This window comes from Leucopleurus acutus, assembly GCF_964270905.1.
Source record: "Leucopleurus acutus genome assembly, chromosome: 2".
NCBI lineage: Eukaryota > Metazoa > Chordata > Mammalia > Artiodactyla > Delphinidae > Leucopleurus > Leucopleurus acutus.
This window is the reverse complement of record NC_139143.1, coordinates 192,529,895-192,553,824: the sequence shown is the minus strand read 5'-3', so window position 1 is coordinate 192,553,824 and position 23,930 is coordinate 192,529,895. Positions and strand designations below refer to the sequence as shown.

Below are 23,930 nucleotides of genomic sequence, written 5' to 3'. Positions count from 1 at the left end.
GCGGGCTTGTCTCGGCTGCCCTGAACCCCAGTTTTCATCTGCAGTTGGATCCCACGAGCGCCAGGCCTCGCTCTCCGCTTGGCCTCCCAGGAGCCAGCCTTGTCTCCCATTCTGACCCGCACATCTGGCCGTGATGCCGGCCCGTCCTTGTTGTGGTCCAGCCACCACTGGCTGTCTTTGGAGGGGCTGTGTCCTCAGTCCCCTCCCATCGTTTCCCCTGGCACACTCGGGGTGCCCGTGTTCCCAGCCCGAGGCCTTCTCCCGTCGGCCTGGCCCTGTGCTCCGGGCCGCAGGTGCAGCGGGTCTGGGGGGAACACGGGCCCCTGCAGCACAGGTGGGCTCTGAGCAGCTCCAGGACTCGTGCTGTTTATAAGAAGTGAGTCCGTAAAGGAGGACACCTGCATGGAAGGGAGGTGGTTCGGCGGAACTCATCTGCAACAGATCGCTTGCAAGTTGGTATACGTTTTTCCAGAGAATCTTTCTGAAAACATTGGTCAGACATTTCATCAAAACTCAACTCATTTCAGGACAAATTTGTATCTTTGTGATAAAAACTGTGAGAACGTTGAACTGTTATAATATCCCCCCGCCCTCTCAAAACACCTCTTAGGATTGGGTTTCTCAACTGATGGTGTTTGGTGACAAAGGGACAGCTCTGAGGAGCCCTGGGAGGCCTGCCCTTTCTGGGAACCCCTAGGGTGTGGCCCTGGCCTTGCGCCCCCTGTGCCTCGTCGAGGTCTGTTCTTTAATGGGGCGTCTGGGGCCCTGTGACAGCAGCTTGAGCCAACAGGGATGGGCCCTTGGGTCTGTCTGGATGGCTTGGTCGCCCTGAACCCCGGTGTTGGGCGCTGGCCGGGCCCCTGCTGTACATGGAGGACGCCGTCTGGTCCTCACAGCTCCTGTCCTGGGGAGCAGAAGACCTTTCTTTTCGTAAGCGTTTCTCTTTACAAACATCAGGAACCTGGTCCTTCGCTGGATCTCTCGCACGTGCCGGCCCCCCCGTCCCTCGGAGCCTTTGTGGGAGTGAATCCGCCACTCGGGGCTCCAGCGCTGGGTCAGGGTGCGTCCGTCAGCCGCTCCTCGAGGGAGACACCCCTTTCCCCTCCCCACCCCCGGCGGCTGCTCCATGGCGCCCGTGGCCACTCTCCTGTCCACGGCGCCTAGCGTCCTGACCTTCAGCCGCTGTGTCCTCACGGGCACAGCTCAGATGTCCATCTTGGCCACCAGGGAAGGTGTCCGGCAGGTGGACTCCTGCGGGTGTCGCCGAGCCTCAGGGGACGTGTGTCTGCCCCGCCGCTTTGCACACAGCGCGTCACACTGGGGGGACCCTCGCGCCTCTTCTCCCTGCCGTGCATCAGGCTCAGGGAAACGAGCCGCATGCTGGCCCCGGTCCCCAGCTTCCTCTCGGCGGGAGGCCCCACCGGTGCTGCCAGGCCACGGCACTGGCACGTGCTCCAGATAGCTGTGGCCGCAGCTGATGGTCTGTCTGCCCAAGAGACATCCCCACAGCACGTGTCCAGAGGCGGCAGTATGGGGTGGCAAGCCTGGCCCTGGTCACTCTGTCTTCCTGTGGCCATACCCTGGGGCTGGCCCCACCTCGTCCACGCAGCCAACCACGCCCGGGCCCTGTGTCCCTGCTCCACTGCCCAGGGAGGGGCGACCTGGCCTCAGAGGGAAGCCCCTCTCTGCAGCCTGATTGGGTGGTTTCAGTCACGTGACGGCCCTGGACCCATGACATCCCTGGGGTCACCCTTCCTGGATTGCTTTAGACCCAGATGGTCAGCTCTGCGCCAGCAATGCCAAGGCTTGGGGGCCACGTCGGGACCACGTGCGGAAGGCAGGCTTCTGTGGGAGCCGGGCCCGCTGAGAGGACCAAACTGCCGCTGTGCCCACGTGGCTGGCTTCCTGCCAGGGTGGCTCTGAGACCCTTCCCAGGTCTGCATCTGTAGCCTCTCAGAGGTGAACCGCCTCTCAGAGCAGCGGATTTTAAGTTGCATCTTCTGCTGGGACACATCAGAGTGGGGGGCAGGAAGCCACGAGGGAAAGGGCCCTGGAGGGGGCGACCCCGCCGGCCCTGCTGTATCCTGCTCACTGCTGCTCCGCCCCCAGCATGACCCGCAGAGCCACAGGAGGACATGGGTCTGGGTCACACGGCTCTGGGGACAGTGCCCGGTCCCTCCTGAGACACAGCGACCATCTGGTGTGCGTAGCAGTGGGCTGCCGGGTCCACAGTCGGGTGACACCAGCCACTGGGAAATGCAGGCGAGCTGTGTGGCTCCGTGGGCTTCCTGGGACTGTTTGTCCACACTGGCCACCGTCCCTCAGGACCCCCAGCCTGTGCGGCCACCAGGCTTCTCAGCAGCACCAGATACGTGGCCCATGGCCAGGCCAGCGTCCCATGTAAACCCCAGACTCCTGCTTCTGGATGGTCACGTGCAGCCTGCGGTAGGAGCCTTCTGGTGGGATGTGTGGTCGGTGAGGACAGGGGGGCCTGAGTGAGTGCGCTGCGCACTGGACACGGGCCCCGCCCTCCTGAGCATGGACCCCATGGGACGCCACTCGCCCGGAGGGAGCTGGGCCTGGGGGCAGCAGCGCGCGCTCTGCTGAGGACCCCCACCCCCAGCCTGAGGGACGAGGGCCCCTCACCAGCTCCCTGGCCTTGCCTCGGGCTGGTCACCAACCCGGAACCACCAGGAAGGCTCTCGGCTGACCCACATGCCCCGTCGCCGGAGCGCTCCCGCCACAGTTTCGAGGTGCTCTAGGGCTGTCCGGGGGTTGTGCTGGGCTGGTCACCTGGGCGGTGGGTCCGTGTCCAGCAAACGGTCAGAGAGGCTTCCAGTAGCATCGTGATCTGCCCTGAAAATTCGGAGCACCCCATGTTCCCCCCAAAATCTGGGGGCTGCCTGGTTTGTTTCAAGGTCTGTTGCTCTAAGCTCCCTTTTTAAAGTGTATTTTCTTCGCCTTGTCAGAGCCCTCAAGATGCTCCATTGCCATAGAAACTGAGCTCATTAAAGTTCCCTGCAGCCGTCCTAATTATAGAATTCCAAAGACAAGCGGAGAGCTGCTTTGAGGGTGTCGTTCAGGCTGAGAAGGTATAGGAGCGGCTGAGCAGACGGGGCCACGAGGGCCCACTGTCGTTCCCGCTCGGTGTCCGTCCAGAGCACAGGCGCCGTGGAGGCGACCGGACACCTCCAGGTGCCCAGCAGGCTCTGGCTTCGAGCAGCTCTGCCTCCGAAGTCGAGCCTCCTGACCCACCAGGATACCGGGTGGAGCAGCTGCGGGGTCAGCTGGAGCCGCCCCCCAGGGCCCGCTTCCCACGGAGGCCTTGCCAGCCCGCCCGGCTGGGCTTCAAGACCGTTTACCACTGAGATCTGCCGAACGGGGAGGTGGACACTCAGGGCCCGCGGTGGGTGCAGCGGGCGGTGGGACGGGTCATCCCCAGAGCGCCCGCCCCGGGATGCGCTCTGCACATGCGTGTTCTCTGAGAACGTGTGTCCTTTTCTTTTTCACACTGTGTCGGAGCAATGCTAACCGAGGGGAAACTGCAGGCAGGTTACACAGGAGCTCTCTGAACTGTCTGCAACTTTCTGTACGTCTGAAATTACTTCAGAACAAAAACTCTGTTTAAAAAAGTATATATATTTTTAAATGCAGGATGCCCTGCTGTCCCTTGTGGTTCCTTGTGAGTCACCTGGGCACTGCTTTCCAGGTGGCAACATGGGTGTGGATTGGACACCACAGGGGCTCCCCCGCCTCTGCCGGAAGTGATGGCAGGGTGTGGAGCCGGGCTGTGCACTGCCAGGGTCTCTGACAGCACCTTCCTGTCTCTGCCTGGGGTGGGGAGTGATGGAAAGTACCACCTGAGAGTTCATGTGAGTCAGTTCTCCAGACGAGAATAAACAGGACGTGTGTGTAGAGAGAGTGTTCACTGTGAGGGATTCGTTCACATGTCACGGAGGCTGCAGGCTGGGTGCAGGAAGAGCCACTGCCATAGTTCAGGTCCGAAGTCCTGCTGCAGGACTTCCTCTCGCTGGGGGACGTCAGCCTTGGGGTCTCTTCAGGCCTTCGCCTGATCGGACGAGGCCCACCCTCATTGGTTTAAACGTTCATTTCATCCAGAAACACCCTCACAGAAACATCCAGAATAATGTTTGACCACAGATCTGGGCACCGTGGCCCAACGCAGCTGACACATGAAATTAACCACCACATTCCCCTCCTTGCCAAGAGGCACCTCCTGAAACCATGCTCAGTCTCTAGTTAAAGACAACAGCACGGTCACACCTCTGCCCGACATTGCACGGCGGTCCTGTGTGCACAGGACATGCACTGACCCTTCCCCCAGGAGGGCTGGTCGTCGGGAGGGGCCTGGAGGATGTGGCCCCCTCCTGCCTGCTCACCACTTTACTCCCTGGTTCCCCTCCCTTAACTTGCACATCTGCAACTTCTGTGGCCTGGGAGCCGTGTCACATCAGTGCCGTGGCTCTCTGAGGCAGCCCTGCTGGTCGGTGTTCTGCCGTGGGTGTGAAGCGCACGTCCACAGGCGCTGCTCCCCGCTGGTCAGGGTGCGAGCCGGTGGGGGCGTGGATGTGGGCCCCTGCTGCGGGGTCGCATGCAGCGGCCGGGGCCTTTCTGTGCAGACTCAGAGCTCTGTGTTTCTATTAAAATCTGAAACTGGTTTATAACCATGTCGTTGTTGCTGCCTCCGGCCCCTCCCTCTGTGTTTCTACAGTTCTGATTGTACATCGTTCACTGCAGCACTCGAGGCACTTCAAGAGCATGGGACTCACGTGTGTTATAAAACAACGGAGTGGACACGCGTGCCCTTAGCAGCCGACCCGCCCAGCGCAGACCCACTGCTTCTGGTCTTCCACTGACCAGAAGGATTTCATCTCACACCTGCGCATCCTGAAACGACACATTGTCCGTTTTGCTTATTTTTTAGTTTGGTAACAAGGGCGTCATTTCACAGAGCCCGCTTTATGGACGTCAGTACGTCGCTTCATATTGATTTTTTATTTGGTTTGATTTTGGAAGATGCGTCTGTGCTGCTGAGCACAGCTCAAGTCAGGTTACGGCCAACGGGTCCTCCTGAACGGTCGCGCCCGCAGGTCACTTGTCCTCTTGCCGATGGGCCTGGGCGTCCGCAAACACCCTTTGCCGGCTGCGAGCCCACGTGTGAGGTCCCTCGGGCCTTGGTCTCGGAGCAGTGCAATTGCCGGGTCCCGGGGAAGCACGCGTGCTCTCGACAGTCAGCTTTGGCCCCGGTTTAGCCCCTGTCTCGGAGGACAGGCGACTTCCGATTGCTCTGGTCCTTGACGGTATTTGCCGTTGCGGAGACTCGTCTTTCATTGACGCTTCTGCTGCTCTTTCCTCGCCGATCTGTGGAAGCACCTCCCGCATCCCGCATCGTTAACCTGTCTCTTGGTGCGGCTGATGATGGAGACGGTTTGTCTGCCTCTCGGGCGGCCCCTGGATGGACATGCGTCCTCCCTTCACGGTACTCAGGTGTGTTCCTCTCCTCTTTGGGCCGGTGCTTTTTTGTCGCTTTGCCTCTCGTGGTGCGTCCTTATCTTTTGAGGCCGCGGCTTGTGTGTGGAGTGAGGCAGGCGTCCGGTCTGCGTGGGCTGCCCTCACGATACCTGGATGGGGGCGGAGACCACAGGAGCTCACTTCCCAGGGTCTGGAGGCTGGACGGCTGAGGCCCAGGTGCCAACAGGGTCGGCGCCTGGTGAGGACACTTGGCTCACTCGCCGCCTCCCCGGTGTCCTCCCGCCCTGGAGACCGAGCTCGAGTGTCTCCTCTTCTTGCGAGGATGCTAATCCCATCAGGGGCCCTACGCTATGACCACTAACCTCCATTGCTTCCTTAGGGGCCCCACCTCCAAATACAGTCACATGGGGGCTGGGGGTAGGGCTTCCACGTGTGATCTGGGAGGGCACGTAGCAGCCGGGCTCCAGGCTTCTCTCTGTGGACGGCGGGACATCGCCCGCCTTCCTTCAGTCCTGCTCCGTGCCCAGGGATCAGCAGGGCTCCGTCCTGTCCCCTCGCTGAGCTTTCCGGCCTGCTGGGGCTCCCTGGTACCCTTGGCCTCTGCTGGGACATCCTTGAGTCTCTCATTTCGGGTGGCTTTGCTCAAATTTGAAGGGTATCCGGTGGGCTGCATTTTCAGGCTTTCACACGGCACGTGTGTGAGCGCAGGAAGGAGCCGGAGTCTCGTGCCGCCGCGTCCCCGGCTGAGAGCCCAGCTCCCTCTGTGTGTCTGTGTCACTCGGTGCCTTATGCCTCCGTCTGCGGGGACAGCCGGGGGGTGTGTGCGCCACACGCGGGGACGTTAGCGGGAACCTGCCGGGGGCCAGGCTTCCCCCAAATCAGGCCGGGAGGGCCGCACCCTGTCATCCGGGCAGGGGTCCTGGGGAGTCACCAGGGACCCCTCGGAGCCCAGGGCAGATGGGCTGGGGGGTGAGGACGCTACCTCTGGCCGGCCCTGTTCTGTCTGGGTGTCGGCTTCTCGGTTTCCCCCTTCGTCTCCCATGTAACGGGAGAGAAGCCGGTTTTGCAGTCACTGTGACCTGGTTTCGGCAGGTTCCAGCCAGAGCTGTAATTTGCTTGTTTTAAAAACATTCTGTTACGGTTTCCACGTCAGTATATTCCTGGCACTTCCCTGACTTCTCATGAAAGTCGCCTTCACTACAGAGCTTTGTAAAGGCACAAAGCTTCCCGTTGTGTCCTGAGTATTTTGTTTTCACATACTTTCAAAGTGTTTTGAAGGAGCAAAGTTGGAAACGTTTTTGAGGAAGAATAAAACCAACGGTTCTGGTTATACGTTCAGCTCCGCGTTTTTAACGAGCAGCCTCCCTCCTCAGGAGTTTGAATTATCGAATGCAGGTTGTGAAAGCGACGGTTTGGGTAACTTTCAATTCAACATTAGTGTCCGGTTGGTTTGGCTTTACTTCTGTCCCTAGATTTGCTCTTCAAATGGGAGCCCGGGACGGAGGGGGCGGGATGGTGCTGGCTGGACGGACGCCCGTCTCGGGCTGGCCGTGGACTCCCCGGCGGCCAGGGTCCCTCTGAGGACGGTTGGGCGTGCACGTCCAGGGGGCCCTCGGCCCGTCGGAGCCTGTCCCTGTGTGGAGAGGGGCCTGGTTTTCACGCCCGGAGGGAAGGGGGTGGAAAGGAAACACGTGGGAGGCCACACGGGCCCTGATGTCTTCACAGCCTGACCCTCCACGGAGGGCAGCTCTCGCGGCACATCCAGGGGCATCGAGGGGAGGTCGACCCCGGGATCGCGTGAGGAGTGGCTGTGGGGACGCAGGCGTGTCAGCTCGGCGGGTGGCCTGTCCCCACCGCACCGCACGTGGCAGAGCTGGGCTCGTGGGCCACTAGGCCGTTTCTTTACCCCTTTCTGCTGTTCTTTCCAGAATCCATCTACCGCCGTGGAGCCAGAAGATGGCGGAAGCTGTACCGCGCCAACGGCCACCTCTTCCAAGCCAAGCGCTTTAACAGGGTGAGTTGCTGTCAGGCCGCCGAGATGCCCCCACTCCCCCCCGCCAGAGGAGGTGCCGGGCTCCGCCCTGCGCACAGGCGAGGCCTCGAGCCGCTTCCACAGCCGCTGTCCCTGGATGACAACGAGCCCTTTACGAGACTTCCTGAGCCCGGGAGGTGCCAGCTCGGCCTTTTCTGATGAACTCGGCCTGTGTGTCCCTGTTACGGGATCCCCTGTCCAGGCGCTGTGGCTCCCGCCTGCCTGCGTGCATTCAGAAGGGACGCAGATTTGTCCCGTTACCGGGATGCGTGTGTTACCCCGCAGTGTCCCCCGTTGGTCCCAGGGGTGTCCTGCGAAGCCCAGAGCCCGAGACAGCCCTCCAGCCCCCGGCCCGCGGGCCCCGCTGTCCAGCCCGCTCCGAAGGCACTTTAGCCGAGCATCTGGGGTTGCTCCTCGTGCTGCCCTGTGTCCTGCGGAAACCGTGGGGTTCGCGAGGCTGTGTAGCCGTCCCGCTGGCAGGTGGGTGGGGAGGCACCTGCAGGGGTCCCCATGGCCGGCAACCACGCGCCCCGGGGCTGCCGGCACAAAGCACCACAAACTGGATGCTTCGCCGTCCGTTCTCTCGCCGTCTGGAGCGCAAACCAAGGTGGGGTGGGGCCGCTCTAGGAGGGTCCTTCTTCCTGTGTAGCTTCTGGGGTTGCTGGCGGTCCTCGGAGCTCCTGGGCTGGGAGCTCAGCCCTCCAGCCTCTGCCGCCTGCTCTCTGTCTCTGCTCCCCAAGGACACCCGTCACGATTAGGACCCAGTCTGACCTCATTTTAACTTAACTAACTGCACCTACAAAGATACTTTTCCACCTGAGGTTCTGGGTGGACCTGAGTCTGGGGGGACACCACGGAGTCCAGTACAGCAGCCGAGCGCCCGCTGACCTGGGGACCCCCGCATGCGCTGAGCGCTCTGCCCCCCCGCCCCCCCCACGTGGCGCGCCTCCTCCGTGCCCCTCACAGCCCCGTGTGTGCCACCTCCCGCCGGGCACAGCACTCTGCCCTGAAGGTTGTGCCCGCACCTGGCACACGGGAGGCGCACACGACACAGTGGATTATCGTTTACTGTAGTGGATGATTGGGGAAGAGGCAGCGGGGGAGCCCTGGGCGCCATGTTGGGTGTAAAGAAGGGACGCGGCGTGTCTGTCGGGAATGAGAAGGGCCCTGGGAGCCTTGGCTACGTTGGGAGGGCACGGGGTCCTCAGGACATCGGATGCTGTGGGGAAGTCGGGCGTCGCCGAGTGCTGGCAGAGGGCTGGGGTGCGGGAGTGATGGGCCTGGCCGACGGGTGTGGACATGAGACTTTGCAATGAACCACCCAGACGGACCGGGTGAAGCCTGGAGAAATGGGAACGTCCAGCCCCCGTGACGCGAGGCCCCCACTGCCCACCCCCTCCCGTGTTTATTTAAAAAACGGACGACCAGCCAGCTTGTGGCCGGTGGCTTCTCTTCCTGTGCATCTGGGCACCGGCTCGGTTCTGCCAGAGAGGGTCTCAGGTAGACGGGATGGGCCACCCTTCAGGACATCAGAGAACTGCTTCCCTTCGTGACAAATTGACTCACGGGCCCAGGACGAGACCCACCCACCCGGCAAGGCCGCCGGAGGGGCCTGGCCGCTACCTCCCTGCAGGTTCTCCAAGGAAAACCCATTTCTCTGATGGCAGGGTGCAGAGCCTGGCACTCCTCCTGCCGCACCCTCCCCAAACTCTGTGGGCAAAGGCTTCTCCTCGAGGAGGAGGGGAACTTGGCGGCTGGGGGGCGGTACCCACTCCAGCCCCGTCCCCACCCGCCTCCCCGAGCGCCAAGCAGCTTTTCACAGACACCAGGAGGCCGAGGAGGGAGCCAACCCCGAGACCCCCGACAACTCTTAACCAGCCCCGCCATTCACAGATGGGGAGGCGGGCGTGTCGCCGGTTGTCACCAGGCACAGTTCCCACCAGGGTCCTTGGGCTGCACGTCTGAGGCCGCATCATCCACCAGTGTTCATTACGGGGCAGCGAGGCCGCCCCACGTGTCTCAGGAGCTCCACGCCTGGCTCCGCGGGCTCAGCCAGATTCCCAGGGACAAGCCCACAAAGGAGGCCACTGCCCTCCTTTGCTGGTGACCCAGGGACGGAGGCAAGGGCTGTCGGCCTCACTGGTGACCCAGGGACGGAGGCAAGGGCTGTCGGCCTCACTGGTGACCCAGGGACGGAGGCAAGGGCTGTCGGCCTCACTGGCCCGAGCTCCCTGCCTGGAGCTGTCTCTGCACTGGACGCAACTGAGCTTCTCGAGCAGAGAGGAAGGCTCCGCTGGGGACTCACGGGGGCGCGGGGGCAGCGTCCAGCCCACAACGGGAGGCCCTGAGGCCCTCAGCCCCGGGGCCGTTGGTCTGAGCAGCTGGAACAGGGCTGAGGCAGCGAGCAGGTACTTCAGGCTTTGTGGGCCGTGCAGCCTCTGTCACGACAGCCGGGCCCTGACTCGGCCATTGCTGTTGCCGTGTGAAAGCAGCCCCGGACGCCGGTGACTGAAGCCTGAGCGAGGAGCGCCTCGGCAGCGTGTAAGGGGCTTAAAATACTTGCACCCATTAGTCTACTAAGTCACGTGATTTTCTGAGAAGTGAAGCTTGGGTTTTAAGTTTTATTTATTATCATTATTGGGTTTTTTTGGCCACAGCTCGCGGGATCTTAGTTCCCCGACCAGGGATTGAACCCGGGCCATGGCAGTGAAAGCACCAAGTCAACCACGGGACCGCCAGGGAATTCCCTAAGTTTTATTATTTAGTGGCACGTTTCTTGAAACGTTGATAATTCAAATCTAGTTTTGAAATAAAGAGCCTTTGGCAGCATTGTGGCGGCCTCTCCTGGGGGGATGTCTGCACGTGGCCTCGACGCGACTGACGGGTGCTGGAACCCGGCAAACTCACGCTGCCCTTGACCACCCGTTGTCCTGGCCTGGACCCTGGCGAGGGTGGCTCTGTAGGAAGAGGGATCTTGGTTAATTCGCGAAGATACCAGGTGGCTGTGGGTTTGCCCCAAATAGGATCCAGGCATTATTCGACGGTGTTCTGGAGAAAGCTAAACACATTTAGCACATGGTAGAAAAAGACGTGGATTTTTGTAATGGTTCCATGAACGGTGAGCGGTCCTCAGAGATGCCGCCCCTTCCCTGAACCCCGAGTTTACTCACCAGCACTCACCCTCCTCGGGCAGAGGTGCCAGGGCCGGCGTTAAACTGGATTGGCCCGGGTCGGAGGTCTGGGGGGTGGCCCTCTGTCCAGCCCCCCGTCTGGCCCTTGCTGCCGCATCTCAGGCCGTTCCCAGAGGGAGTCCCACAGCCCGTGTTGGCCTCCTTGGGGGAGGGATGGTTCCGGCAACGTGGGGGACTTGGGTACATCCTTCTCTTTCCTGTTACCGAAGTTGAAAGCAGGGGGGCGCGCGGGCACACGCGTGTGGACTTGTCTTCAGCAAACCTTTATTGGGCACCCACTGTGTGCCGGGCACTGTCCCAGGTGCTGACCACGTGGCCGTGACTGAGACGTATGCGCTCTGTGTATGGGGAGGGGGCTCCTTCCTGGTGGGAGATCGGCTTCTCGGTGCCCGCTGGCCGCCAGCAGCCCGTCCTGCGCCTCAGGCCCCCACCTCGTGAGGGTTCGCTCTGTTTCCTAAATGAGCTGCATTGCGCAGCTGGTACCGTGTATCCTTTCTGTTCTCCAGAAGTAATTTGAGACTCTCTCAAAAGAAAGAAATTTGTTTAAAAAAAAAAAAGCAAAAGAGGGTAAAACGCGAAAACGAGTTATGGCTGGAAAAATACTAAATGGGGAGCCTGTCGACGTGCGGACACCACGGAACTGCGAAGATGACTTTGGACGCCGAGTGGTGGGCGGGTGACCAGACTTCTGCACACGCTCACCTCCACACATTTTGTGACATTCCAAAAACTTCTCCAAACAAGCCAAAAATGATCATGAATTTCAGGTGTTTAGAACCAAGAAGAATAAAGATTGACCATTTAAAATCTTTTAAAACGCTGAGAAAAATACCAAGATAATTGCATAGAGCCCCAGAGCAGCTCAGAATCCTGACACGTCCTGACGCCAGGCAGGGTCGCTTCTGTGGTCGTCGTGTAGGTGGGTGTTTGGACGAGGGTCAGGCAGCCGGCTCTCCCACCCGCTTCTCACCTGGGTCCCTCCACCCACAGGGGGCCCCTCGGCTGTTCTGAGCGCAGCCTGGTAGGAGCTACGACTCCCACTCCAGGCCCTGCGAGCGGGGGGGGGCGCTGCCCGTGGGTCTCCTCACCCCTGCCTGCCGGGGCCTCCCCTTTTCCCTCACAAGGAGCAGAGCCCCAGCGCCCTCCTTGGGGCCCTCGGTCCCCCCAACCTTGGGACGGAGCTGCCGAGCCTGGGCGGGGGCCTGGTCCCGGTTGGATGAGGCGACAGGGCCACCTCCCGCCCCAGCTGCGCGTCGTGACGGTGCAGCATGTCCGCGCGGCGTGGCGGGGCCCCCGGGGGCACCGGGCCCGGCTGACAGCGGCTGTTCTCGTCCCGTGCAGAGAGCATATTGTGGCCAGTGCAGTGAAAGGATATGGGGCCTCGCCAGGCAGGGCTACAGGTGCATCAACTGCAAACTGCTGGTCCATAAGCGCTGCCACGTCCTCGTCCCGCTGAGCTGCGACAGGCATATGGTGAGTGGGGGCCGGCACAGCCTGCGCGGGTGTCCACACTGCCCCGGGGCCCTCGGCCTCCTTCTGTCCAGGCGGGGCCCTGACATCGTCCCTGCCACCCGCGAGAGAGAGGAGGGGGCTCCCGTAGGCTGCAGGGTGACGGCCCAGGCCAGCGGTCCGGGTCGGGCCCTCTTCCTGAGCCCTGGGAGCCCCCGGCACTCTTGGGGGCCGCAGGGTCCACCAGTAGGGAGCCTCCTCGATTGTGACGTCAGCCGTGGAACCCGGAGCTGGGGCCTGACTGCAGCCGACGCGTGATGGGGGCTGGGGGCGGGAGAGAGGAGTCAGCGTCACTGTGTAAATACACGCGCTTTCTAAAGCACCTGCCGGGAAGGTCGCGGCCCGAGGGGCTGAGCGGTCACCTCGGCCTGTGGACTCACAGGTGACTTCAATGCTCCTCCTCCCGTGTTCAGTGCGATGATGTAACAGTTGAGTGATACGTGTGTTACAGTGTGTGTTACATAACAGGTGACTTACAAGTCTCCAGAAGCTCCTTCGTGGCGCCCGCCGGGTCACTGTGTTGCCGTCTCTCTGCAGGATTCTGTCATGCCTTCCCAGGAGCCTGCAGTGGACGACAAGAGTGACGACGTGGACCTTCCTTCTGAGGAGACGGATGGAAGTAGGGGCTGCTCGCCCCGCCCCCCGGGAACACCCGCCCGCCTCCCCTTCCCCCGGGGCACCCTTTTAGATCCTCTCCTCTCACCAGGGGCCAGTACCTGGGAGCATGTCCCGTGCTCGCTGCGGGACTGGGGAGGGCTCTCAGGGCCCCCCTCGTCCGGTCAGAAGTGGGCGGGGTGGCCTTCCCTGGGCGCCCACGTCTCTGTGTGCTGCTGCCTGGGGAGCCCGGGGCGGGGTTGCCCTCTTTGCCGACTTCGGACGTTCTAAGAGGCACGTAGCGCAGCGGGCACCATGGATACCCATGTCTGTGGAAAGGCCTGCAGTGCGCACGGCAGGCTACTGTGTAGTTCTTGAGTTTTAGTGGATTTTTTTCTTTTTTCTTTCTTTCTTTCTCTCTTTTTTTTTTGGTTGGGGAGAGACTTTTTTTAATGCTAAGAAGCATTCAGAGAGTGACTCCGAATACCAGTTGGACTGATGGCCCAGCTCTGAGCTTCTGCAGTTCTGTGCGCCATTACAAGGGTGTGCAAGGGCCCTAGCCCTCGTTTGATAAATGAGTTCCATCCCCTGGGATGACAAGAGGCCACGGAGCATGAAACCCTTAGCACAGCACCTCATGTAAAGGAGACCCTTAACAAGTACCCGTCCACCCGGCCAGCCATCTGCGTTCCATGAGAACAAAGACCGGAAGGCTAGACACCAGAATCTTACGATCCGTCACTTCAGAAGAATCGCTAGGGAAACTTGTCACAGAGGCAGGTTCCCAGCCCCAGAGGTTCAGAGTCAGCAGGTCTGGGCGGGGCCCAGGAAGCTGCATTTTCTTAAGTCTCTAGTTGAGTCAGAGTGGCTGCCAGGCCTTCACCCTGAGCACTGGCTGGCCTGGCGACCTGGCCTGGGCCACTGTGTCTCCACAGAGGGGCAAGGGCCGTGGGGGTCTCAGGCCGCGTCCCCGGCAACGCCTGTAACACCGCTTTCTTCTTCCTCTCTTCACTAGTTGCTTATATTTCTTCAACCCGGAAACATGATAACATTGAAGATGAACCTGAGGTGAGTGCAGACGGCTCATCGGCATTTCCAGCGTCCTGTTTGCAGGTGCTTTAGCTCATTTCTGGGGCAGTCGTGGAAACTCGAATGTGAACGAGGAGGGCTGGCGGGAGCACGGCCTTGCGGCATCGGGGATCGCGCACACTGAGGCTTCCAGGGCAGAGGTCTGGGAGGTCTTCCAGACATTTAGCACAGAGGTGCTCTCTGTACAGCCGAATGGGCAGAGAGCAAGTGAACGTGGCAGCACGTGAGCCGTTGCTGAATCTCAGAGGTGAGCATGTGGTGCTCACTGTACGTACTCTTCCACCGACGCAGAACTGGGCATGAGGGGTCATTGGCTGAGTCTGTGTGAGCCCAAGCTGCAGGCCTGGTCTGAGCCCGGGTCAGGGGACCCCTCTGACCTCAGGATCCTCTTCTGTCAAGTGTGGATAATGATTGCACCTTTCCGTGAGGGTAAACTGAGAGCATTGTATAAACGCTTAGCACCATGCCCGGCGCACGGGAAGCTTTCCACGGCACTGACTGCCGGCGTGGCCGTTTCCACATCAGTACAGGTGGGTCAGGCCATCACGGTGGACCACAAGGGGCACCCGTGACCTCCACAAAGGAAACCCCGTGTTCTTGTGCTTTGAGAGAAAGCGGGAAGGCTGGCCTCTGGGGCGTGGGCTCACTCTGACCTGGCTGTCACGCCCACTCCAGCACCCAGGTTCTTACATTTTCTGCGGCTGTCCCCCTCCCCCGTGGTGGGAGTCCCCGTCTCTAGGACTCAGTGCCTTGTGTGGCAGGGACGTTGGCGCCCACAGGCAGCTCTCACGGGCCCTCTGGTTTGGGGGGGATGGGGTGTCTGGGGTGGGGGAGTCGGCCTGTCGGGCGGCAGTGAAGGAGAGGTGGCGAGGAGGGGGGAGATGACAGCTCCGGGAACAGGCCCTGCTGCCTCCACGGCTGGGTCTCACCAGGGGCACATCCGTTACGAAGCCCCAGAGGCTGCTGCCCCAAAGGTTCTTGGGGGCCCAATCCTGGCACCGTCTTCTGCTGCGGGTGAGGCCTTCCCACGTCCTCTCCACCCAGACAGCACAGCGGGTCCAGGGCTGCAGTTTTAGTCAAAGTTTATTTGCATAAAAGCCTGCCTTTATTTTCTGTGTGTGCTTTCCACACTACCCAGCAGCTCTGCAATTCTCAGCAGACGCTGAGCGTCCTACAGTGTAACCCGGCTCTGACACCATCGACCGGGGAACAGATCCCCCAGGTCGGGGGCTCAGTCCCACGAGACGGACCCCTCCTCCCACTTTAGATGCCAGTTGCAAGTGCTTCTGAGCGACTGGCTACAGATTGGAGGGTCCCACGACCCCCTCCTCAGGTTCAATTAATTTGTGAGAACGGCCCACGGGACTCAGAGAAACATTTTACTCACCAGATCACCGGGTTCTTTTAAAGGGTTGTAACTCGGGAGCAGCCATCTGTAGGAGGCTCACAGGGCAAGGCGTGGGGAAGGGGCGAGGGCCACTCCCAAGTCTCCACGTCACCAGCCCAGAAGCTCCCCAAACCTCTCCTTTGTGGGTTTCACGGAGGCTTCATTACACAGGTGTGATGATTAAATCATTGGCCGTTGGCGCTGGAGTCGGGCTGTAGCCCCTCTCCCCTCCTGGGAGGTCAGGGGATGGGACTGACCTTCTGATCCCTGAGTTGGTTCCCCTGGCAGCCAGCTGCATCCTCAGGTGACCTAGAGGCTTCCCGGTAGTTGCCTCATTAACATAACAAAACACACCTTGCTGGCTCTCGGCACTTAGGAAATCCCCCCCAGGTTTGAGGAGCTGTGTGCCAGGAATGGGGCCCTAGAACAGAGAGGAACTTGCTGTTACAAATCACAGCATCACAACTGGACTCTGGGTGATAAATGAGGCTCAGGAAGTTGTGGTTCTGAGCAAGGACATTTCCAGCTGGAGCTCAACCTCTGTGCACAGGACCTCAGGGAACAGCAACGCCTGAGAGCCCACTCCTTTCCCAAGGTCAGTGTCCCCGCCTGGACGTCTAGGTCTTTCTCCCTGGTATTCTGTGTCTGGAGTGAGTCAGGAACACTTAGTTACCTAACTCCCTCCACCAGAGAATCCTTGCCAGAGATAATTCTCAGGAGGGGAGCTTGTGCGCTTAATCACGTTGCCTTTCTCTTTCATCGTATATTGTTTCTAGCGGTACTTGCTTTGGAAGGTCTTTCCAGACATTAGCAAGTTATGCTTTGCAACCCCCCAGGGAGGGCCAGGTGGCCTTCCGGCCGCGGCACCGATGGCCCCTGGGTGTGTGAGCCTGCGGCCACCTCCTCGGCCTGTCCAGGCGGGGCTGGCCCCGAGCATCCTTCCTTGCTTGCAGAGGGCCCACCGGTGGCTGATGACGGCTCTCGGATTTCCGGCCCCTTCCACCAGAAGCTCTTGGCGTTTGCTCCTGGGTGGCGCGGAGGTGGCGGCCTTTGGCACAGAGAGTCAGGACTTGTGAGCAGGATGGGACTCTGGGCTCCGGGGCGCAGACGCCACGTCTTCCCCCGCCGCGCACGAGTCTCCTTCCCGCTTCCTCCCGTTTTGTCCTCCCTCCTTCAGGACCTCAAGCCGGTCATCGATGGGATGGACGGGATCAAAATATCTCAGGGGCTCGGGCTGCAGGACTTCGACCTGCTCAGGGTCATCGGACGCGGGAGCTATGCCAAGGTCCTGCTGGTACGGCTGAAGAAGAACGATCAGGTCTACGCCATGAAGGTGGTGAAGAAGGAGCTGGTCCACGACGACGAGGTGAGGGCCCGCCTGCTCGCTCCTTCGGGTGGAAGTCAGCGCGCGTAGCCGAGTTTGCCGGTTGGCCGCTTCCAAGCGCGCAGTTCAGTGGCGTCTAGCGCATTCACGGTGTCGGGCCGACCTCGCCAGCGCCCCGCCCCGTCCCCGTGAGCAGTGCCCCCCGGCCCCTACGGCCGCCACTGTCTCCGTGGATTTGCCTGTTCTGCACGCTCTGTGTAAGTGGAACCGTGCGTTATGGGACCTTCTGCGTCCGGCCTCTCTCATGGAGCGTCGTGTTCTCAAGGTCCATCCACGTGGTAGCGGGTGTCTGCGCGTCCTTCCTTCCTTTTTGGGCCTCGGCCACGTTGCGTTTTACGGATCCACCCGCTCAGGCCTCTCTGTTCACCCGCTGACGGGCCCTGGGCTTGTCTCTGCGTCGCTGCCCGAGTCGCGCTGCCGTGAACGGCTCCGTGCGGTTATTTGTCGAGTCCCTATTTCCACTCGTCCTGGGTGTTTACCCAGGAGGCGAACTGCTGGGTCATAGGGTCGTTCTATGTTTACCTTTCTGAGGAACTGTTTTCCACGGCAGCTGTGCCATTTTACATTCCCAACAGCAACGCGTGAGGTTCCCAATTTCTGCGCGTTCTTGCCGACGCTTTTGCTATTTTCTGTTTTTTGACCATTGCTGTCCTGGTGGGTATGAAGTGGCTTTGATTGGCATTCCCATAGTGACAACGTGTTGAGCTCCTTTTCATGGGCTTCTTGGCCTGACGTACTTTTGACCTGTTTCTTTGACCCCTGAACGGGGGTGACGTCCCTAAGAAGCAGAGAACTGGCTTCACGGGGAGCCCCCGGCTGTTCTGGTGCAGCCGCTGCTGACCTGTGAGGCCGCTTGGCGCCTGTGGAGCGGGGGCCACGGGCGGGCTCCCCGGCCCAGGCTCGCAGTGCAGAGGGCAGAGCGGGGCTGCACCGAGTCCCGACCTGTCCTCCCAGCAAGTGTGTTTGTGCGGTGCTCACAGCGCCCAGCTGGCCCCTCAGCCCTGGGTGCTGAGCTCACAAGTGAGTTGGGACATCCGTGCCTCACAGCTGAGGCAGCGGAGGCCCCAGGAAGTGCGGGGTCCGGCCGGCGTCTTCACTGCCGGTTGCAGCCCGCAAGAGGATTCCAAGCCCCTTCCCAGCCTGCGGCCGGTTGGAGGGTTGATGGTGTGTGAGGGCCGGTTTCTAGAACGCTGAGAGGAGAGGCCTCCAGAGAGAGTTACTGCTGTGGTCGCTCTTGGCATCTTCACACGTGGCCGGGACTGGAGCTCGGACTCGGAGGTGGTCAGGGGAGCGAGACCCTAGGATGTGGCGCGCGGGCCAACTGTGCGTTTGTGAGAGGCGCTGCCGTCCCGTGGCCCCCGTCCCAATCCCAGGAACCTGGGAACAGGACCTTATTTGGGGAGATGTAATCACAGATCCTGCGGTGGTCATGCTGGATCAGCTGGGGAGGCCCTAAATCCAGTGACGAGTGTCCTTTTAGAGAAGGGCAGGGAAAGATTTGAGACAGGAAGGAAGGAAAACACACACAGAGAAGTCACTGTGAAGACAGAGGCGGAGAAGGGCCAGAGTCCCCTGGAGGTGCAGGAAGGACCCTCCGCGGGGTCCTGCCCACACCCTGAGCCCAGAGGCTTCTGCCTCAGAGCAGCGAGAGGATACAGTTTGGAGGATTTGAGTCTCGAGGTCTGTGGCGCTTTGTTAAACTAGCGTGGGGAGTCCGGCAGACGGGAGGCGGGTGGACCCGGGGGCGTGGGGGAGGAGGCATTACGCACCCAACGGTGTCTCCTTCCTGAGCACCCGGGTGGCCCGGTGCCTGCGAGAACAGACGCAGGGACAGTCAAGGGCTCTGTTTGAGGCCGGCTCTGCACATGAGACGCTGAGTGCGGACACCAGGTGGCCATTGCACGAGCGAGTGGAGCTGGGGGAGGTGGGGCTGGTCAGACGGAGCCTGCCGGCCAGGGCGTCCCCGGGAGCGAGGGGCAGAGGGGTCAGGACCCAGCCCCAGGACGAGCAACCCAGACGGTCTTTGGCCACCAAAGGGATGCTCACTGAGGGTCTGCTCGTTTTTCCAGAAACCTTCAGGGGAAGGCAGGCTACCGTGGACACATCCCGTTCCCTCTCGCTTCCCAACCCCTGAGACAAGAGGTCTAACCCGGGGAATTCGGGGACTCTCGTCCGACTCTGCTGTCTGGGGTTGTAATGGAACCAAAGCTGAGACTCTCAAGCTGAGTTTTCCCCAGGTTCCAGTGTGGATTGGGAGGGAGATAGCCCTGCCGTGGGAGCTGGTGCTTGGGAAGGGGGTGTGAGGTGTTGGAGAAACCTCCGTTCTCTGTTTCCTCCTGTCTTAAGTGGAGATGATAATACAGACTTTCCAAGGCTGCCACGGGCAGCACACGGGGCAGTGCGGGACAGCCTGTAGCCCAGAGGCCAGTGCACAGCTGGTGATGGTGGCTTTCGTGATGGTGGTAGAAACGGTGAGAAATGTGAATGGTGATAGATGACAGGTAACGATGCTGATGGTGGTGGAGATGCTGATGGTGGTGGAGATGATGAAGGTGAAGGTGACGGATGGTAGTGGGTGACAGTGGTGGGGTGGCGATGGTGGTGGGGAGAATTTCTCAGCGGGCGTTTTCTTCTCCTCTCTGCGTGGTCTCCCCTCCAGCAGAGCTGACATTCCTCTCTTGCCTCCCCTTCTCCAGGATATGCCCGTGAAGTGTTCACACTCCCTGGCTTCTCTTTCAGGACATTGACTGGGTACAGACAGAGAAGCACGTGTTCGAGCAGGCATCCAGCAACCCTTTCCTGGTCGGCTTACACTCCTGCTTCCAGACAACAAGTCGGTAAGAGGAAGGGGGTGCTTCTGGGGTTCTGCTGCTCTCTGACCTGAACCGTGTGGAGGCTGTGTCGTCACGAGGCCTCTGCCGTCGTCTGTAGGGCCCCCCGTCTGCAAGTGTGGGGGCTTTTTGGTTCCTCAAACTAGCTTTGTTGTCCTCATTGGCTGGCGTCATATTAAGTAAATTTCATACAAATGAAGCTCAATTCTTCAATTCTGTTTACAAATTATTTATTGAACGCATCCCACTGGTACAAGCATGGGAGCGGGTATTGGGACGCCACTGTGAGCGGGAGGCCTGTCTATCTGCTTATGGATCTCACTGGTTAGTGGGATAGATGAATAAATACTAACCAGCCTCACTTAGAAGCTTTGTACATATTAGAATTCTACTTCAAAAAGGTTTGGAGCTACTGGTCCAGGATAGTCAGCGTACACTCAGTTTGGAATTTTCTCGGCCAGATGACTTGAACTCACACAGTTTGTTTACTTGAAAAGTTACTGTGTTCTGGGTCGGGGTGCTCAGGGCCCACCCCCAGGTTCGGTGACTTAGGAGAACTTGCAGGACACGGCACATCGTCAGACTCAAGGCTAAGGCTTACTGCTGTGGAAGGACGTAAAGGGAAACGACGCACGGGGTGAAGTCGGGAGGAAACCAGGCGTGAGCTGCCCGGAGTCCCTCCCTGTGGAGTCCCACAGGACACCCTGAATTCCTCCACAGGGAATTGTGAAACTCGGGGTTTACTGGGGGCGGGTCACGTAGGCACCTCTACCTAACACGTGCCCAAGTCCCACACGCCCAGCCAGCAGCAGGTGTTCCGTGTAAATCGTGTTGTTTGTGCAGTGTGATCACGGTGAGATACGCTTATCTCTCGGGGAAGGTTTATATCAGCGCAGGGAGCCAGGGATCGAGCAGGGCCCGACTCTGCCAGGGCCCAGCGTGCAGCAAGCCTCTCTGCACGACGGTCTCGGTCCTGCTCCGCCCACTCTCTGCTGGGGCTTCGTTGTGGTCAGAGCAGTGACTCACCCCCCGACACCCCCCGCACCCACCCCCACCTCTCTCGATCTTCAGTCCCCTGTTCCCACCGGAACTGGCGTTGCCACCTTCCCAGATCTCAGTGATTCTGCCTCCTGAGTGGGTCTCAGACCCTCCCTTTCCCCCTGAGCCCCAGCTGCAGCCTCCTCGGGGCGTCCGGTCCCTGGGGCACCAGGCTGTCAGTTCCCCCACGTTGGAACTGAGCCATGTTTCGAGAACATAGATCTGAAGTATCCATCACCTGCTTCAGAGCCCCCCGACCACTTTCCCAACTGCTTCTGGGAGACGGTCCAGGCCCCTAGGCGTGTGGACGAGGCCCCTGCAACCAGCTGCCCCTGGGTCCCTCTGTCCGTCTTTGCCGCCCTGCCTGCCGGGCCTCTTCCCCCGCCCGGGGCTCCGGGAGGGCCCAGCATAGTGTCCGGTGCGCGTTCCTCACCTCTCTTTGGCTGTGACCGGGCTCTTGGGATTATGGGGCACGCCCGAGGGTGTCCCCCCAACCCCACGCTTCCTAAACGTATTGTGAAACGAGCCTTGCTGTGTTTTTCAGTTAACTTCACTGTATGAACTTGTAGGGTGTGGATGTACAAGGGTCAGGTGTTTCAGCCTCACTTCCAGCCCTGTTATAGGAGCACAGAGGTTTCTGCACTCACGTCCCGGAAATCCGCCGGCTCACGTGTTCCCGGGTGCGTTAAGGTTAGAATTGGAAACAAAAACCATCCCGCAGGTGTTTCTGTGTGAGCCCCACGATGCAGGTGCGCACTGTAGCGCCTTTGCAAACTGACGTGAGAAGGTGTGTACCGCCTTCGCACTCACAGCCGGGAGGCATCCCAGGAGCCATTAGCATCCGCGTCTAGTTCCTTTGCCTCCCACTTCTGTGGAATCCGCCAATGATGTCTAGAAGCACCTGAGACCTGGTTAGTCCGGATAGGTGTCTTTCCGGGCTGTTTCCACGTGCCTGCTTTGACGCCAGTTTATGATATACGCCTGTCCCCCACCACCCACGGCGTGAACTCCCTGAGAGCAGGGCCGGGTGGGGTGTTTCGTGCTCCCAGCAGTTGGTTCATGCCTGGCACCTCACAGGCAGTTGTGGTGTTGAAGGATAATTTTCTTAAGGTACAGTCATGTCCTTGGTACAGATACAAAGTGAGCGTGTGTCAGCGTTTATGTGACTCACTGATCAATGAGGGACTCGTCAGAGGTTACAGCCGCTCACAGGAGAATTCAAGTTCCCGCACACGTCGGGTGACGGGGACCCTGGGACTGGCCGATGCCTGGCGCCGAGCCGGCCGGGAGGCCGGGAGGGGCCCCACCAGGCAGACTTCCTTTGCGAGTCTGTGGACGGCACTCTTGGTGTAGAACGCACCTGGTTGGAAAGTGGCTCAGAGACGGAGGGAGAGCCCGGAAGCCGTGCCCTGGGAGGGAGGTGGCAGCAGAGCCTGGCTCCTCCGGAGACCCCGTCCTCATTTCGGTCTTTCAAAGCCTTTTGTGGTTCTCCTGACAGTGGGACCAGCAGAGGCTTGGAGCCGACAGCTGGGCTTCGCGTGCCAGCCCCCCTTACTGTCCGGGCGACCTCGCACAGGGCACCCTCTCTGGGCCCCGTCTCAGCCCTGGGACAGGGCATGGCAGGGATGCTCACCTCAAGGGCTGTGGCTGTGGGTCCGTCAGGGGAACGTTTACAGCCAGGAAGGCCCCGCTCCCGGGGAACCGTGAATGATGTAAGCTTCGGCTGAAAGGGCCTCTCTTCTTGGGGCTGCTGGGCCTTGGAACAAACAGACGGAACCTCGTGTCCGAGCCCGCGAGGACATAGGAGCCAGCAGCTGCCCCGCCCCACGTTGGGCGGCTCTCGGCACCGCGCCCACTGCTGCTGGTGAATGAGGAGCGAGGCCACTGGAGTCGGGAACTGGGAGGTGGGTGGGCAGGGTGGCAGCGGGGACGTGGCTGGGATGGGCGTGCGGGCCACCTCGACTCTTCCCGTGGGCTCCTCGCCGAGCTGCCGCCCCGAGGGCCTGCCGTGGTGGCGGGAGCCGGCGGAGCCCTTGCAGCGCCACTGAACACAGCGGACACCCGCTCCACTCCGGAGCTGCGCCCGCGGGCCACCACCAGCAAAACTCTGGTAAATAAGACACAGTTTCTCACGAGCAGTTATCGGAAGGGGGTCTCCGGATGGGAAGAAAACAAGCATTTCTTTTTTCTCCCCAAATCCAGTAGTGCCATCCGGCTCTGCCATGTTCCATGTTCACTCATGGACGTGGAGCCCCGAGCATTACAGTCACTAATGTCGCCACATGTATACACAGGGTACAGAGCACCACGCGTGTACAAACGTATGCAGATGGTACAGTGGGGTTTTATTTTTAATTCTTTTATAAATGTATTTATTTATGTATGTATTTATTTATTATTTTTGGCCGCGTTGGGTCTTCGTTGCTGCGCACGGGCTTTCTCTAGTTGTGGTGAGCGGGGGCTGCTCTTCGTTGCGGTGCGCGGGCTTCTCATTGCGGTGGCTTCTCTTGTTGCGGAGCACGGGCTCTAGGCGCACGGGCTTCAGTAGCTGTGGCGCGTGGGCTCAGTAGTTGTGGCTCGCGGGCTCTAGAGCACAGGCTCAGTAGCTGTGGCGCACGGGCTTAGTTGCTCTGCGGCGTGTGGGATCTTCCCGGACCTGGGCTTGAACCCATGACCCCTGCGTTGGCAGGTGGATTCCTAACCACTGCGCCACCAGGGAAGTCCCACAGTGGGGTTTTAGTGTAAAATAAACATCTGTGTTATGGAAAAACCATTGTTCGTATCCACACAGCCCATCTTTTCTACACAACAGCCAAAATTAACTCCGAAATGGCCAAAACAGGGGAAACGGCTTCAGTTTACGCTATTGTGGGGAACATGGGTGATCGAGAGATGGTGGCTGGAAATCTATTTCTCCCTCCCCCAGCCCCCCACGTTAGATTGTAGTTTGGGGACCTTTTTCTCGCTTCTGCGTGATCTCAGATCCCAGATGAGCAGGCCACCAGCAGAGTGTTTGCAGCCGACTTGCTGTTCCAGCGTAAAGCCTTTTAACCGTTGGCCGATCGGTTGTCTATGTTCACGCGCGGCCGCGGGCGCTTCTTACCCTTTAAAGAACGCAGCGGCTGTGCCTTGCTTGCGGTGCCCGCCTAGACGCTAAGCTCGGTTCTTCCTGGTTCCCGGTGGCTTCGAGATGTGAAACGCCCTGTGTGTTGGCCTTTGTAAATCGCACCTGAGGACTCACCTGCAGCTCTGGAGAGACCTCAGCCTGGACGGGGTCCCGGGGCCCCATATAGGGGGGCCACAACGCACACGTGTACCCTGGGAACGCCGCCAAGGCGGGGTGGGGTGGGGGCAGAACCCACGAGGGACGGTCGCACGGGTG

General features: G+C 60.3%; 1 protein-coding gene across 3 annotated transcripts in view; it reads left to right on the top strand.

Moving 5' to 3' along the window:
- The window catches only part of PRKCZ (protein kinase C zeta), a 101,288-nt gene that overhangs the window by 61,880 nt on the left and 15,478 nt on the right, over positions 1-23,930 (top strand). For all 3 annotated transcript variants that reach the window (XM_082834628.1, XM_082834629.1, XM_082834630.1), the window contains 6 exons: positions 7,422-7,507; positions 12,058-12,189; positions 12,763-12,844; positions 13,835-13,887; positions 16,473-16,661; positions 19,419-19,516. In XM_082834628.1, coding sequence (XP_082690754.1) covers positions 7,422-7,507; positions 12,058-12,189; positions 12,763-12,844; positions 13,835-13,887; positions 16,473-16,661; positions 19,419-19,516 — 640 coding nt within the window. The remainder of the gene's footprint in view (positions 1-7,421; positions 7,508-12,057; positions 12,190-12,762; positions 12,845-13,834; positions 13,888-16,472; positions 16,662-19,418; positions 19,517-23,930) is intronic.